Source organism: Daphnia magna, linkage group LG5 (genome assembly GCF_020631705.1).
Source record: "Daphnia magna isolate NIES linkage group LG5, ASM2063170v1.1, whole genome shotgun sequence".
NCBI lineage: Eukaryota > Metazoa > Arthropoda > Branchiopoda > Diplostraca > Daphniidae > Daphnia > Daphnia magna.
Genome location: NC_059186.1, coordinates 795,775 through 809,530, shown reverse-complemented (window position 1 = coordinate 809,530; position 13,756 = coordinate 795,775). Strand labels below are relative to the sequence as shown.

The 13,756-nt window shown below is 42.9% G+C and overlaps 1 protein-coding gene, 2 non-coding genes and 1 pseudogene across 4 annotated transcripts; 2 read left to right on the top strand and 2 right to left on the bottom strand.

Annotated features, from left to right (window-relative positions):
- Nucleotides 1–3,424: 3,424 nt before the first annotated feature.
- On the top strand, nt 3,425–3,543 carry Trnal-uaa. Its single transcript has 2 exons — nt 3,425–3,462; nt 3,499–3,543. It is a non-coding gene; the product is annotated as a tRNA-Leu (tRNA).
- Nucleotides 3,544–3,610: 67 nt separating this feature from the next.
- On the top strand, nt 3,611–3,682 carry Trnag-ucc. Its single transcript has one exon. It is a non-coding gene; the product is annotated as a tRNA-Gly (tRNA).
- A 3,019-nt stretch (nt 3,683–6,701) lies between these two features.
- LOC116923268 lies at nt 6,702–8,073 on the bottom strand (annotated as a pseudogene).
- Nucleotides 8,074–8,191: 118 nt separating this feature from the next.
- LOC116922510 (sodium-coupled monocarboxylate transporter 1) lies at nt 8,192–12,585 on the bottom strand. Of its 2 annotated transcripts, none has more exons than XM_032928874.2 (20): nt 12,296–12,585; nt 12,077–12,202; nt 11,899–11,988; nt 11,690–11,781; nt 11,560–11,627; nt 11,427–11,492; nt 11,268–11,319; nt 11,090–11,157; nt 10,955–11,023; nt 10,784–10,869; nt 10,631–10,696; nt 10,477–10,551; nt 10,278–10,386; nt 10,058–10,167; nt 9,503–9,686; nt 9,266–9,352; nt 8,970–9,178; nt 8,683–8,881; nt 8,578–8,607; nt 8,192–8,503 (listed from the first exon to the last, which is right to left on the bottom strand). In XM_032928874.2, exons 2-20 carry the CDS (start codon nt 12,187–12,189, stop codon nt 8,360–8,362), a joined length of 1,917 nt encoding a protein of 638 aa, XP_032784765.1. In that variant the 5' UTR covers nt 12,190–12,202; nt 12,296–12,585; the 3' UTR covers nt 8,192–8,359. The 2 variants fall into 2 exon arrangements, with proteins under 2 accessions (XP_032784765.1, XP_045030203.1); XM_045174268.1 differs by having other exon boundaries at nt 8,683–8,878.
- Nucleotides 12,586–13,756: the final 1,171 nt, after the last annotated feature.

Here is a 13,756-nt window from a genome sequence, read left to right as displayed (position 1 = left end):
GTCAGTCTTTGGGTTCCTGCCTTCTTGAGCTGTGAGACTCTACATGACCTAGACGATGTCCTCGAACGTTGCACAGCTGACTGGCTCCCTAAAGCACAAATTTTACAAGACCCTAGCCCTGAACAACCCCGAGGAAACCCTGACAAAAGAAAAAGAAACCAAAACCGGCAGATGCAGAAGGCCCGGCGACATATCAAGCAAAAGGCGTACGAGGCGAGGAAGATTCAGCGGCTCTTCAACATTTACCCAAGAAGAGCCGTTCGACAGGTGCTCGAAGACCGTTTACCCTCCTACGATGGTACTGTACAAGCTGCGGAGGAATATCTCAAGAGGACTTACAACCGATTGAGACCATCTCCGCAGCAGTGCCAAAGTGCGAGGGAACTCTACGACACCTGCGACTGGTCCCAACCTTCAGAGGACCAGATGAACTTCCTTAATCGTGCGCCAACCCAACAAGAGCTTGAAGCTAAGCTTCGCCGGGCTACCAACACATCACCAGGGGTTGATGGCCTAGAATACCGTCATCTTAGAGCCATCGACCCCAACTGCATTCTGCTGGAAACAGTTTGTAAAATGGTTTGGAAGCTAGGGGTTCCTAATTGTTGGAAGACATCGCGAACTGTCCCCATTTTCAAGAAAGGGGACACTAGCGACTATTCCAACTTTAGACCAATATCCCTTCTTCCTACCATTTACAAACTGTTCTCGGGAGTGATCAGCCAGAGAATAACGCAAGTCGCTTCAGACCTTGGCTGGTTATCTCCCGAGCAAAAGGGTTTCCTCCCGGGGGTCCATGGTATTCAGGAACATACACAGCTCTTACAGACGGTTGTCGAGGAGACAAAGACCAAACGAAAGCACATGTCTATTGCATGGCTGGACATGTGCAACGCGTTTGGATCTGTGCCTCACGCCGTTCTGAATGAGCTGTTCACATCACTTCCAATACCAGAGGACCTCCGGCGCATCCTGGTGGACATATATTCGGGAAATCGGATGGATTTTGCCGTTGGGAAAGAATCCATCCGCATTTTCCCGACAGCAGGTGTTCGCCAGGGTGACGCTCTTAGTTCCCCTATTTTTAACCTGGCTTCCGAACCCCTCGTCAGGGCCGGAAAGTCCAATATTAACCCCGGATTTTTAATATTTGGCTCGCTCGTGAAAACCACGGCATATGCTGACGACATTGCCGTGGTTACAAATTCTCCCTCCGAGCTCCAAAACATTTTAAACGTTTTTACCCTCACCGCAAACACCTTGGGGCTGCAATTTAATGCCGGGAAGTGTGCTTGCCTGGTCTTCGACAAAGGCAAGCCGTCTGACGCCCAGTGCCGAATTGGTGATCAATTAATTCGGTGCTTGGGTCCAGACGACCAAGAAACATATCTTGGTACACCGATCGGAGGTAAATTGCGGTTCCGACCACCAACTGACCTTATCCCTAACCTCGACAAGATTGCCGCCTCCCACCTCGCACCATGGCAAAAACTTGAAATCTTCCGTAGCCACCTTCTTCCCTCCCTTTCCCATCACCTCGCTTCGGGTCGGGTCCTGAAAGACTGTCTTACCCAACTGGACACTGAGTGTAGGAAGTTTTTAGGCCTTATTTGCAACCTTCCCAATCACGCAACGGTCCCGTTTTTCTACGCGGACCGGCGGGTTGGGGGCATAGGAACATGCCGCCTCACTGATGATGCCGATATCTGGACCATCGCCAGGGCTGCTCAGCTCCTCACTTGTAGAGACCCTACAGTAAGGAACATATGCCGAGAGCAGCTCCATGACACCATCCGGCGAGGGTTCAGAAACGAGCATCCAGGAGTGTTGCCAGTTGGGGAATATCTTTCGGGATCCGTGGATGGGGGGCTCTACAGACTGAGGTACGCGGAGGCAGGGTCCAATCTTTGGACTCTTGCCCGCCAAGCTGCCAAACGACTGGGAGTGCGGATTGATGTATCCGGCGACGAAAATCTAAGAATTGTCGCCGATGACGTCTCCGTAAGCCCAGTCAAGGCAGTCCGCGGACTTCGGAAAGTAGCTCGGCAGCGCTATACCAGGGACCTAATTTCCGACAAGAGCCACCAGGGAGTAGTTGCCACTGGCCTCTCCCTGGAAGACAAGTCGAAAGACATGGCTCGCCTGGTATCCTGCCGTACGCCCCTCTCCTTCCGCGACTGGAGATATCTTCACAGGGCCCGGCTCGACATCCTTCCTCTTCGGGGCACTCGTGGTTTTGCTCACAGGTGCAAGATACGAGTTGCCGCCGATGCGGAAAGGAAAACGAGACCGGGTTTCATGTGCTTAACCACTGTGAAGAAGGTCTCCAGCTCGCCACCAGGAGGCACAACACCATCCAAGATCTCTTGGAATCGCTGCTAGTCAAGCAGGGACACGATGTAACAATCAACATTGCCATCCCCGGGCAAAGGTTAAGACCGGATGTTGAATTTCAACTATCCGGTTCCCGGGTGATGGTTGACGTCGTGGTCTGCTATGACCAACCAGGGAGTATGGAGAATGGCTACCAGCGGAAATATGATAAATATTCTTCGCATGTGAGGATTCTCCCCCTGGTTGTCGGGTCTCTTGGATCATGGTACCCCAAGAACGACGAAATCCGTTCGATTCTCGGAATCAACGGAAGATCCTGGGGTGCCTTCCGATTCAAGGCCCGATTGGCAGCGATCCAGGGATCAATGGATATGGTGTGTGCCCATTTCCATCATGGTGCACCAAACCCCGAAGCTGAGGATATCCCCCCTTTTCCCGTAGAAACTCCCTACCCAGTAGATTAGTAGATTCTTTCCCTCACATTTTATTTATGTAATTTTTGTAATATTTTAAAATGCACCTACCTCATACATGTTTATTCCCCTTCCGGAAACCCCTCCATAAACTAACCACTAGACAATATGGGATTAGCGTTAATAATTTTTACGATAAACACTTATTTTCTTTATCTTTATCTTATTTTTCCCTTCCGGAAAACTCTCCATAAAAACTAACCACTAGACAATATGGGATTGGCATCAATAATTTTTACGATAAATGATTTCCGGAAACCTCTCCATAAAAACTAACCACTAGACAATATGGGATTGGCATCAATAATTTTTACGATAAACGATTAGTTGAAACTAACCCTTTACTTTTTCAACAACCCATGCTTTGCTTTACAAAGCCATGCTCGGACATTTAAGAGACCAGATATTGTTGAATTTCTATTGTCTGGTTCCCGGTGTGACGGTAGAAGCCGCCGCCACCGCCACCGCAGCCATCTTCTTCTACTTCTTCTCCTTCTTGTGATAGCTGAAGCAAAAGCTTTGCTGTCAGAAAGCGTTATTAATTAAAAGTTAAGCGCTTTATTGAGTTTGTTGATGAACAGCGTAATTATTCCTTATGGTACAAGTGATATAAATAAGTCAGGATGGCCGAGCGGTCTTAGGCGCCAGACTTAAGGATAAAAACCTTACTTCTCCAAGAAAAGCATCAGAATTCTGGTCTTCAATGAAGGCGTGGGTTCAAATCCCACTCCTGACAGGTTTTTCTCTTGGAAGATGTACTTCCGGAGTAGATTTTTCATACGAGTCTCTTGCATCAATAACAAGCGATGGTGGTATAGTGGTTAGCATGGTTGCCTTCCAAGCAATCGACCCGAGTTCGATTTTCGGTCATCGCAACAAATTATTTATCTAATTTGGAAAATCATGAATATTTAGGAGTGAAGTCTGCCACCTGTTGTCTAAAATTACAGTCATGAGCAAGAATGAATTAAGTATGGAAAAAACTACAAGGAAAATGTCTGATTCCTAGGCTAGGTAGGCCAGGTCAGAAACATGAAGTATTAATGGAGATGAATGTGATATATGCAATTAATTAAACTCTAGGATATTTCCTAAATCAGTCGACAAGGGATCTTTACCACTCTCCATGCACCAACGCATCCAATTGCACCATGCCGATTCATAAGCCGACTCAGTGCTGGGGCGGAATCCGTCCAAGAGAAGCTAGACCACTTCCGCCGAAAATCCTTGCAGGCGATAACGTCGCCCGACAGCTTCCACGCGGCTAATAGCAATCCTCCCGTTCTCAGCAGGGGATGGGGATCGTCCAACGGTGGGGTCTGCAGCCAACGCTCCGATCGCAGGAGCCGTGGTTGGTCGCAGCAAAGCTCCAGTAACAACAACTACCAGGGCTGGCCGGTCCAGACTGGACAAACAAATACAACGGTTGCTTCTTCCCTACTTATCTTTTGGACGCAACGAAAAATCAGAGAAAAGGGAGGAAAGACAAACGTGGCCCACTTTTCCCAATTTAAGGTAAATGCGTTTGAAGCTAAGGCTCCAGGTTGCGGCTTCCATGAAACAAAACGTGTCCAGCAGTGGATCCTATCTTTTAGGAAAAATAAGATAAGATAAGATAAGATAAGATACTTTTGGTATCTTTTCTGTATCTTATATCTTGTAAAAATTTCGAAGAAAAAATAGTATCTTTATCTTTAGGGTAAGCTCATTTTAGCCTAAAGTTACCTAAAAGATACAAGATACTTTTGACCCCATCTACCGGGAAAAAGTCAAGCTACCTGTAGCAAATTTTATTTAAAGTCAGTTTTCCGTCATGCCTTTTTTCTTTGTCTGCTGCTACTGACCTGACCTGAGTACTGCTAGTCTGCTACTGACCACAGTACTGAAATTACGACAGTTAAATTCAGGCATTCAGTGTGGCTTCCGATATATTAACGGCCAAACGGTCTGCCATGAAACCCGATCTTTTTTCTAACTTAATGCTCATTAAGTGTAATGCTGGACTTAACGTAGGCTCATTTGATGAATAAATGAAAAGTAATGCTGAAAATGGATTTCCACGTAAAAATTTAATAAAAATCCAATGCGTTTTTTTTGGTATTAAAGTATCTTATATCTTATCTTATCTTATCTTTAGGCTCTTCAAAAAAATTTCAAAAATATCTTATCTTAACGATTTTTTTTAGATACTATCTTGTATCGGAGCATTTTTTTCGGTATTGATGAAATATCTTAACTTAACTTAACTTTTTTTTTTTTTCAGTATCTGTATCTTTAGGGTAAAAAAAAAAAGATAGGATTCACTGGTGTCCAGCTGCGTATTCCAAGGCGACGCGAAAAGATCAATATTAGTTGGCCACAATTGGTAAATCTTTCTAAATACTTTCGCATCCAATTTCCAGTCGCTAGCGTCAGACCACGCTCTTGATTCCGCATCCGCCTCAACATTTAACTTTCCCGCGATATGCACTGCCTCTACTGCTATTTGTTTCTTCTCACACCAGGCAACTAGTTCCTTCGCTATTGCTGTGAGAGTCAACGATCTAGTACCACCTCCATGGTTGATGTATGCCACTGCTGTGGCATTATCCAAAATTAATCTTACCGCTATACCCGACGAGTGCCCCACAAAGACTTGTATAGCAAATAGCGCCCCAATTAATTCCAATTCATTAATGTGTCTACGGCTATCGGATACTGTCCAAGACCCGTTAGTGGTAACGCCATTCCAAACCACTCCCCAGCCTGTCAGCGAGGCATCTGTATAGATTTCCAGATCCGGCATTTTAGGGGAAAACCGCTTTCCCATCTGCAACGACAAATTTGCGACCCACCATTCTAAATCTGCCTTCGCTTCGGGTGATAAAATACATTTACTTGTCAGATTAAAATCTACTCTCTGTGCTTGATCAATATAGAATCGCTGCATGCTGCGATAATGTGCTTGGGCAAAAGGCATGGTAGGTATGGCCCAGGTAAAATTACCAATTACACACGCGATATCTCTGAGCGATATGAAATCCCGCCTCAAAGCCGTGCGACAGAGACCCGTAACCGTCTGCACTTTACTGGGGGAAAGAACAAACGATAATTTAGAGAATCTACTATCACCCCCAAAAATTCAATACTCTGCGCGGGTTCAAAAATGGACTTTTTTACGAAATTTTAATTCGAAAATACGCCCCTGCCATTGAAACCGGACGAACTTTTGGTGGGAGGCATGGATGGGCACAGTGAGATAGGCATCCTTGAGATCCACTTTTACCATCCAATCCCCTTCCCTTGACAAAAAACGAACTGCTTGTAAGTTCTCCATTTTGAAATGCTCGTATTTTTTAAATTTATTAAGGGGTTTGAGATTAAGAAGAGCAAACAAACCCTTCTGACCCATCCGAAACTTCCCAAACTGCTTTTTTCAAAATCAAATCTCTAACTTCCTGATCGCAGACGGTAACCATTTCACTCGACATTTTAATTGGGGACGGGATAGAATTTTGACGCGGTCGACTGAGAAAATCAAATTTTACTCCCGATGCTACTTATTATAAAATCCACGTATCGTCAGTGATGCGCTCCCAGTTTTTAGAAAATCTCAATAGCCGCGCACTCACTTGATCGTCAGGCGAGCAAACATTGATAGGAACAAAAGTTGGGGTTTTTTCATACCTTTGACCGATGCGTGACCAACTGTCACCGGTATTCCGAGCTCCTCGAAAACGGGGGCGTCTAGTTGCAGCTAGGCTGGCTCCTGCTACCCCTGGTTTTGATAAGGCTGCTGGAAGACAGCCGGTTCTCTCACCATCCGTCCCCTGCCCCTGGCTGGCCGGCCCGCTCGACCTGCTGGTCTTGCCACTGCGTCTTTTTGGGCTAGCGTCGCATCCGGCGTGGCCTCTTTCAACATCGATTCGAGAAATTTTCCCGTGAACAATTTCTCTCTGACCTCTGCTCCTGCCGCAAATGAATCTTGCCCAGCTAGAAGAAACTCAAGCGACGGCTCCACTAGGTTAACCACCGCCCTTCTTCTTTGCTTTGTAACGTGAAGCCAGGCCCTCGCCCATTGACGCAGCGCCGACCTCACTGAATCTTTGGCCGACTCAACATTGTCTCCCCCTTCCAGGGTCAAAACACGTGCATATAAATCAACAAGTGGAGGCGCAATTTCACATACCTTATGCTGGATGGCAACCAACATTTCCTCCACACTATTCACACTTTTCAAAACATTCTTGTCCTTCGCCCTACGCTGCATATAGCCGTCGAGCTTATGTGGCCTCACTGCGAACGACTCATCTTCAAACTACAAAGGAAACCATTTCGAAATCGCTTTCGACTCCTCTCCAGACATAACTTTAGTCAGCCAAACCCTAAGCTCATCCGAGATCTCTTTTGACACCGAAAAATGGGGCCGCGCCTTCACCTAAGCTCTGGTTATGCGTCTGCTGTGTTGGCTACATCCCAGATGATCGTGATGGTGAGAGCTGCAATACCGGATCCGACTGCATCGGCTGCTGTGGCTGCATCGGCTGCAGTGGCTGCATCGGCTGCTGTGGCTGCTATGACTGTATCGGTTGTTGTGGCTGCATCGGCTGTATCGACCGCATCGGCTGATGTGGCTGTATCGGCGGCATCGGTTGCATCGGCTGCCGTGGCTGCATCGGCTGCTGTGGCTGTATCGGCTGCATTTCCTCTCTTCTGGCCGGCCCAACCGGTCTCCACGATCTATTCCACTCTCGCTGATCGAATTCTCTACCTTCTTCACCTGAGCCTTCTTCTACATTTTCCTCGCAAGTTTTCTTCGTAAAGCTCCTGCTCCTCTTGAAAACGGCCATCTTCTTGATGAAAATCTGCTTCGTAAGCTTCCCACGCTCTCGGATCAAACTCTCGATGGTGGAACCTTCCCTGATAACCGTAATCGCCGTAGTCGTAAGCTTGATGGGCCTTGGGATCTCTACGGAGTGGCGAACTTTCTCTGAATACTAGCTGTCGATCGTCCGGGCCGTCCCGAAAGCCGTAAAACTCTTGCTCTCGATACCCACGGTAATCGCGGGGCTGGCCACGAGGCCCGAAAGACTCCCTGTTACGAGGAGTAGGGAGTTTTTCGGGCCAAGAGAAGATCAGCCCAACAGCAAAAATCAGTCTGAGGCAAGGTGGGCAGGAATGCAAGGAAGAAAGGTGCGGTTGGGAAGGGTAATCTTTTTTGTTTTTCTGTAACCTTGTATTGGCTTTAAATAGCTGGATTTTGTGTAATAAAATAAGTCTACACCATTAGGGTCGAGCGAATGGTCGCTGTACAATTAATATTAATATGTCCTTAAATAATAGTAGGAATGGTTAAAAACCTCCTCGGCTCCCGGACTATAGCAAGCGCCAGATAGCTATATCACTTTTTGTTTTGTTAAATTTTTATTTGATTACACAGCACTATTTGCGTGTTTGTACAATCCAAAACAAGTAAATAATGGAATTATTCCTTTAACGGACTAACCGTTCTCCCAGTTTTAATATCTGGTGTCCGCAATACGTGTTGGGTCAAAAGTTAGCGAAAGAGTATATCAAAGTTTCGTTGCTTCAATCTTCTCATCAGTAAGTTGGCTTGCTAAATGTGTATCACTCGACGCGAACATTGGGTGGTTTTCACCTACTTGTAAATTATATACCGGTTGCTTACATTTTTCGTACGGAGCTCCGCTTAATTCCTGCATTAAAGAAATTGTTTGAAAACAAATTTGGGTTTGTTGTTTTAAGAACGTCAAATTGTATCTGTAGTTACGTAATCATCTCCGACTTCAAATCGTAAGTACTATGGAATAAAAAATTGCAATTATTTAGAGTAATTTTGAAGGTTCGGGTATTTCAAAATCACGAAATTAATTACTTCTCTAATATTCTTTGGTAAGAACCAATAAACCGTGTTTCCAGTGTTGCAAATGAGCCCCGGATTAAGTTTCCTAGGATCCTGAAATCCGGTTAGGGCACTCACGATCAAGCCAACGACGATGACTGTACAGCAACCGACAGTTGAGTACCACATATATGAAAGTTGATACAGTCCAAGTGGTTCATCTTCAGGGCTGCTATTAAGGTAGTGTATAATGTAAACCGAACACAATTGCGCTCAAAACAGATAAGTATAGCTAAACAGAAAGTCTTATTGTCACTTACGTTTGCGTCGCCGATGACGCAGTTGTCGATGAAACAAAGCCGTTCAATTCCACTAATGCGGTGGTTAGAGTGGCGTTTAGTGCGCGACAACCATCAGTAGAATAGAGCTTGCTTGTTAGTTTAAGGAAACCATGAGCTTTGGCGACTTGTGTTCCAATCCCAATCCACAGCATCAAACCCAGACTGGCGATTACGCCTACCCCGGCTCCCTAAAAAATATACGAAAGAATTGTGTCCAGTGCATCTAAATGATGCGTTCCGATGAAAAATAAAGGGATTGTTCAAAAATGACTCACAACAGAGTTCGCCCAAGGGAAGAAGATGCCTAAAGTAAAGACTCCTAGAAGAGGTCCACCAATGATACCAAAAATACTCAAAGCAGCCTAAAATTCAACGACGGTAAAACAATTAGAAAGCAACATCCTTATCTTCGTCAACGCGTTTCACAACCTCTATTACGTTCACTTTTCTCTGAGGTACTGATAGCACGATAAATTCCGTAACATTTTTTATAAATAATAAATGAAATTTACTTCTAGGATGTTGCCAAGTTGAGATGCAACAAAAACAAGCCCGAAACAAAGAAATCCAAATCCTATTGCCAAGCCTTTCGATACTTTAGTGGCGCGTTCATCGCTCATGCCCACACAACAAAAGGGTTTAACGAAATCTTCCAAGCAAATAGCTGCCAAAGAGTTTAGTCCGCTAGAAACAGTACTGGGAAAAGGAAAAACAAACAAACGATCAACGTAAATGCATCAACAGTCTCATCGAAGTATACAATATACAGTCATGCTTGGAAGTTTCTTTAGCAGGCTAATCGGTCTATATCCTTCTATTTCTTTTTGATGGAGGGGATACTTTGGTGCCTACCGTACCCCTTTATGCTATTCCTATTTCTCTTTCTTTGCAACCCGCGAAAAAGGTGCAACATTAAATGTAGGAAAATTAACTGAAACGTAGAGGAAGAGAAGAATGGAAAGAAAACGAGGGTATGGTAGGCACCATAGTATCCCTTCCGTCCAAACAAAATGAAAGGATATAGACCCATTTGCCTGCTAAAGAAACTTGCAAGCATGACTGTATACCTTAAAGCTCCACTGAAAATTCCGGCCACAAACAGTCCAGGAACACCGGGAATGTGACCCAACGTGTCCATTACGAATAAGGGAAACAGCTGATCCGGCTTGCTGACATACTTAAAGGTGTTTATACACATTTGGAAAATAATTGTGCTCGTTAATTTTATGTTACTCGTCAATAATGTTTGTTATTACAAATTTTTGGGACATTTTATGTCGTGTTTACCTTGGCAGAGAGAGGATCGCAATCGGCATATTTTGCAAAAATGACCATGCCTCCATAACAGCAAACTGAAAGGAGGACGGATAATCCAACAAGGTTGATCCACACAGCGCTGAATAACAAGTATATACAATGTTTTAGGCATAGTTGTAAACAAGAACGGGTTGAGTTATTGGGAAAAAAGTCTGGAACAAAATCTCACTTTCTAGCTTGGTTGATTTTCGAAACTGTCAAATAGCGTTGCACTTGAGATTGGTTAACTCCGTAAATCGTAATCCTGCGTTAAATGTGGTGCAATCAGGAACTGAAATCAAATGGCCGAAACTGATGTTAATTATGATGGGCTAAAAGTTTACCACGTGAAATATCCACCAACAACCAAAGACCAAAACGAGTGACGTTTGCCGGGGTTAACGTCGAAACTATTGAATTTAAGACACAGTTTCAAAATTAGTTTTCGTTATTACAGGAGAATTGGTTTTGGAAAAGCCCTAATATAAAAATATTACTCCGAAAATTCGACCCTTCCGGTTGCCTGATTGGCATTCCAAACCACGGACCAACCACCCACGTCAACATGTCCCTTAACAATCACCTGATTTAACATTAAAATAAAACGATGAAAAAGAACGGATTGAAATCTGATTTTTTAAAATGTATAGAAGTGGCTGTTTGCCTACCGCTATCATTGCAGCATACATAATAATGACTTGCAACGTGTCAGTCCACATCACAGCTTTCATTCCTCCCTATATGTAAAAAGAAATAATTTCAATGCATAAAAATTGCGAGACGTATACAAACGATTTACTTACGACTACGGTATAGAAGATGCATACGACGAAAATGGCTGTCACTGAGAGGTACACATTGATTCCAGTTACTGTAAATATAAAAGGGAATTAATAATGGTGTGTTTTTGTGTGTGCTGTGATGACCGTTCATGTGCGATTTGGGTGCCTATATTTTATTCAACGTTAAATTTAATATTACCTTGACTAAGAGCCAGTGCAGGGGCATATACAACCACAGCCATGTAAAGACTCTATTGGGCATAACAAATGTAAATCAAATACGTGGATTGATCGGCATGTTTTAAAATATCATTTCATCACGTCTCATTCTGAATTATATAGTTTTTATTCATCTTACCATTTGAACTGTAAATGTTGCTGAACCCAAGCACCGGATCACTTTATGGAAGCGTAATTCTAAATACTGCGTTGTTCAACAAATAAAAATAAAGTGTAACTTATTATAGACATCAGTGAGGGTTCTCATATACCTCATATGCAGAAGTGACTTGGAGGTTATAAAATATAGGGAGGTAGAGATAATTCGTTGCGGGCATGACTATGGAAAAAAAACGATATAAAAACCTGTTATAGGATGATCAAAATTACAAAGTTGTTCACCGATGAAGTACGATATGCCAATTAACCAGTACATCGTTCCAAACTGGTACACTTCAGCTGGTGTGCCCAAAAGCGTGATGGCTGACATAAAGCTATAGAAAACGTTTTTAAAAAATGAAACAGTTTCCGCAATTTCAAACTATTTGTTAAAAGGCTATTAAATGAAATTAAAAAAAATATTCTGGTGACCTCTGGCGAAGTAAAAGTACCTTGCAATCAAAGACATTGCGACAGGGAAGGTCGACATGCTCCTTCCAGCCATCAGAAATTCAGATGTGGTGCTCTGCTTTCCACCGGCACTTTTCGAAACAATCGTTAATTAGATTAACATCAGTATAGCTATATCATTGTCTCTTTTTAGTTTCACCAAAAGACGCTTGTACATACCATGCATAATATATTCCGATTATGGCTGAAACAGACAGCATAGCCACGAATACCAAGTAGTCTGGCCACCCGAAACGAGAAATCAACTTCTCAGTGTCCTCTATGACTGTCATTTTCCGTGATTTTCTGGAAATGTGAATTTTGGTGGGGAAAATGCAGTGCTTTGATAATCAATATTCAAATTGAAAAAAAAAATGGCAAAAGAAAGTAGGCTACAACCTTTATCTGACGGAAGACAAACTCAAAAATGGTGCCAAATTTTAAACGAAATACTATGCACCAAGAGCTGTAGAGATTCTCCGTCGATTCAGAAAAACTTAAGGACCAAAAGAACGCACTTTCAAGCTAAAAGATCGACGCAAATGATTTTTTTGGAGCTTATACTTATACACACAGTTCTATTCATGTACAACCAAGACGAGAGGTACAAAACTTGAAACTATATTCGTTTTGGTATAAGGTAGCGGCAACCACCATTCCCTTGCAACTGACATCGCGCTTGGCCTTACAATTCAATAAATCCACATAGAACAATCAGCTGGTGAATTTCGATCAAAATTTATATCTATAGACAGCATACTAACCTAATCGAATCGGATAAGCACTATTGGTTAAGCATAGTAACACAACTGTTTATAGTTGGACCCACGCCCGTGCCCATCGCGCATTAATGTCTTGCCTGCTGCCGTTTGTTTTGCTTGTGTCTTTCAAACGTTATAAGCAACGACATGATACCCTTCATGCATTATTAATCTGGGTTTTGTGTACTAGCAGCAAATATGTCTATTGTTTGTTGCTTATTGTTTTTCGAATTGTACGCGGAGTGTCCGTTCAACGTTTTGTTTTAGAAGCCCATCAGCAGCTGTACTTTGTATTTTTACAAATTGGAAACTGTTGAAAGGAACGCTGCGGATCAACGACGACTTGCAAACTAAAAATAAAATAAAAATAGAAACAGATTCATCAAAAGGTCTAAATATGACCATAGTCTATATCGTCTTTTTGTATAACTAGCACATTGTGCATGTGTAGGGGAGAGTGGGGCTAGTTGGCAGGAGGGCAAGTTTGCAATACTTAATTTAGACGAATTGTGTGAAAGAAGTTTTATTGAAATAATTCATACTCAAAGATGTTCATCGTGCGCACATTTGTGCAAAGTTTTATAAATTTATCCCAAATAGTTTAGGAAATAGAAAATAACGAAATTTTTTGCGTCAAATCCACAATAGTTGCGTGCTTGGTATTCATCAATTTTATCTTTTCTTGGTATGAATATAATTTTAAAAAAATATTAGTTTTATAAAAAATTGTGTCCTCTATCGAACTGTAACAATGGATTTGTTTTAATCAATTATAAAGGAGTAATAAAATTTTTTATTTGAATAAACCCCGGGTTGGGGCAAGTTGATACATTGCAACATGGGGCATGTCGGCATAGGCATTATACATGCATATGTATAGAGTACATGGCCTGTCAAAATGTCAGGGAATTTTAAGTCAAATTTTTGCTAGATATGACTTATGGTGAACAGTGGTATGCATTAGAGGCCAAAATTTGGCAAATTTTAAGTGTTTTACTTTATACGATGTTCACCTGTGAAATGTTTGCCTGAATTATGTATATTTTTTTTTATTTTTTGCATTTAAGGCTATTAATCTTTATGTAAGTTATCACAACTT

Coding starts and splice junctions, on each gene's coding strand:
- LOC116922510 (XM_032928874.2), bottom strand. CDS start 12,189: ATGACAGTCATAGAGGACACTGAGAAGTTGATTTCTCGTTTCGGGTGG. Junction 11,024..11,089: donor GCATCTTCTATACCGTAGTC/GTAAGTAAATCG, acceptor TTTTACATATAG/GGAGGAATGAAAGCTGTGAT. Junction 8,608..8,682: donor TACCAAAGAATATTAGAGAA/GTAATTAATTTC, acceptor TTTATTCCATAG/TACTTACGATTTGAAGTCGG.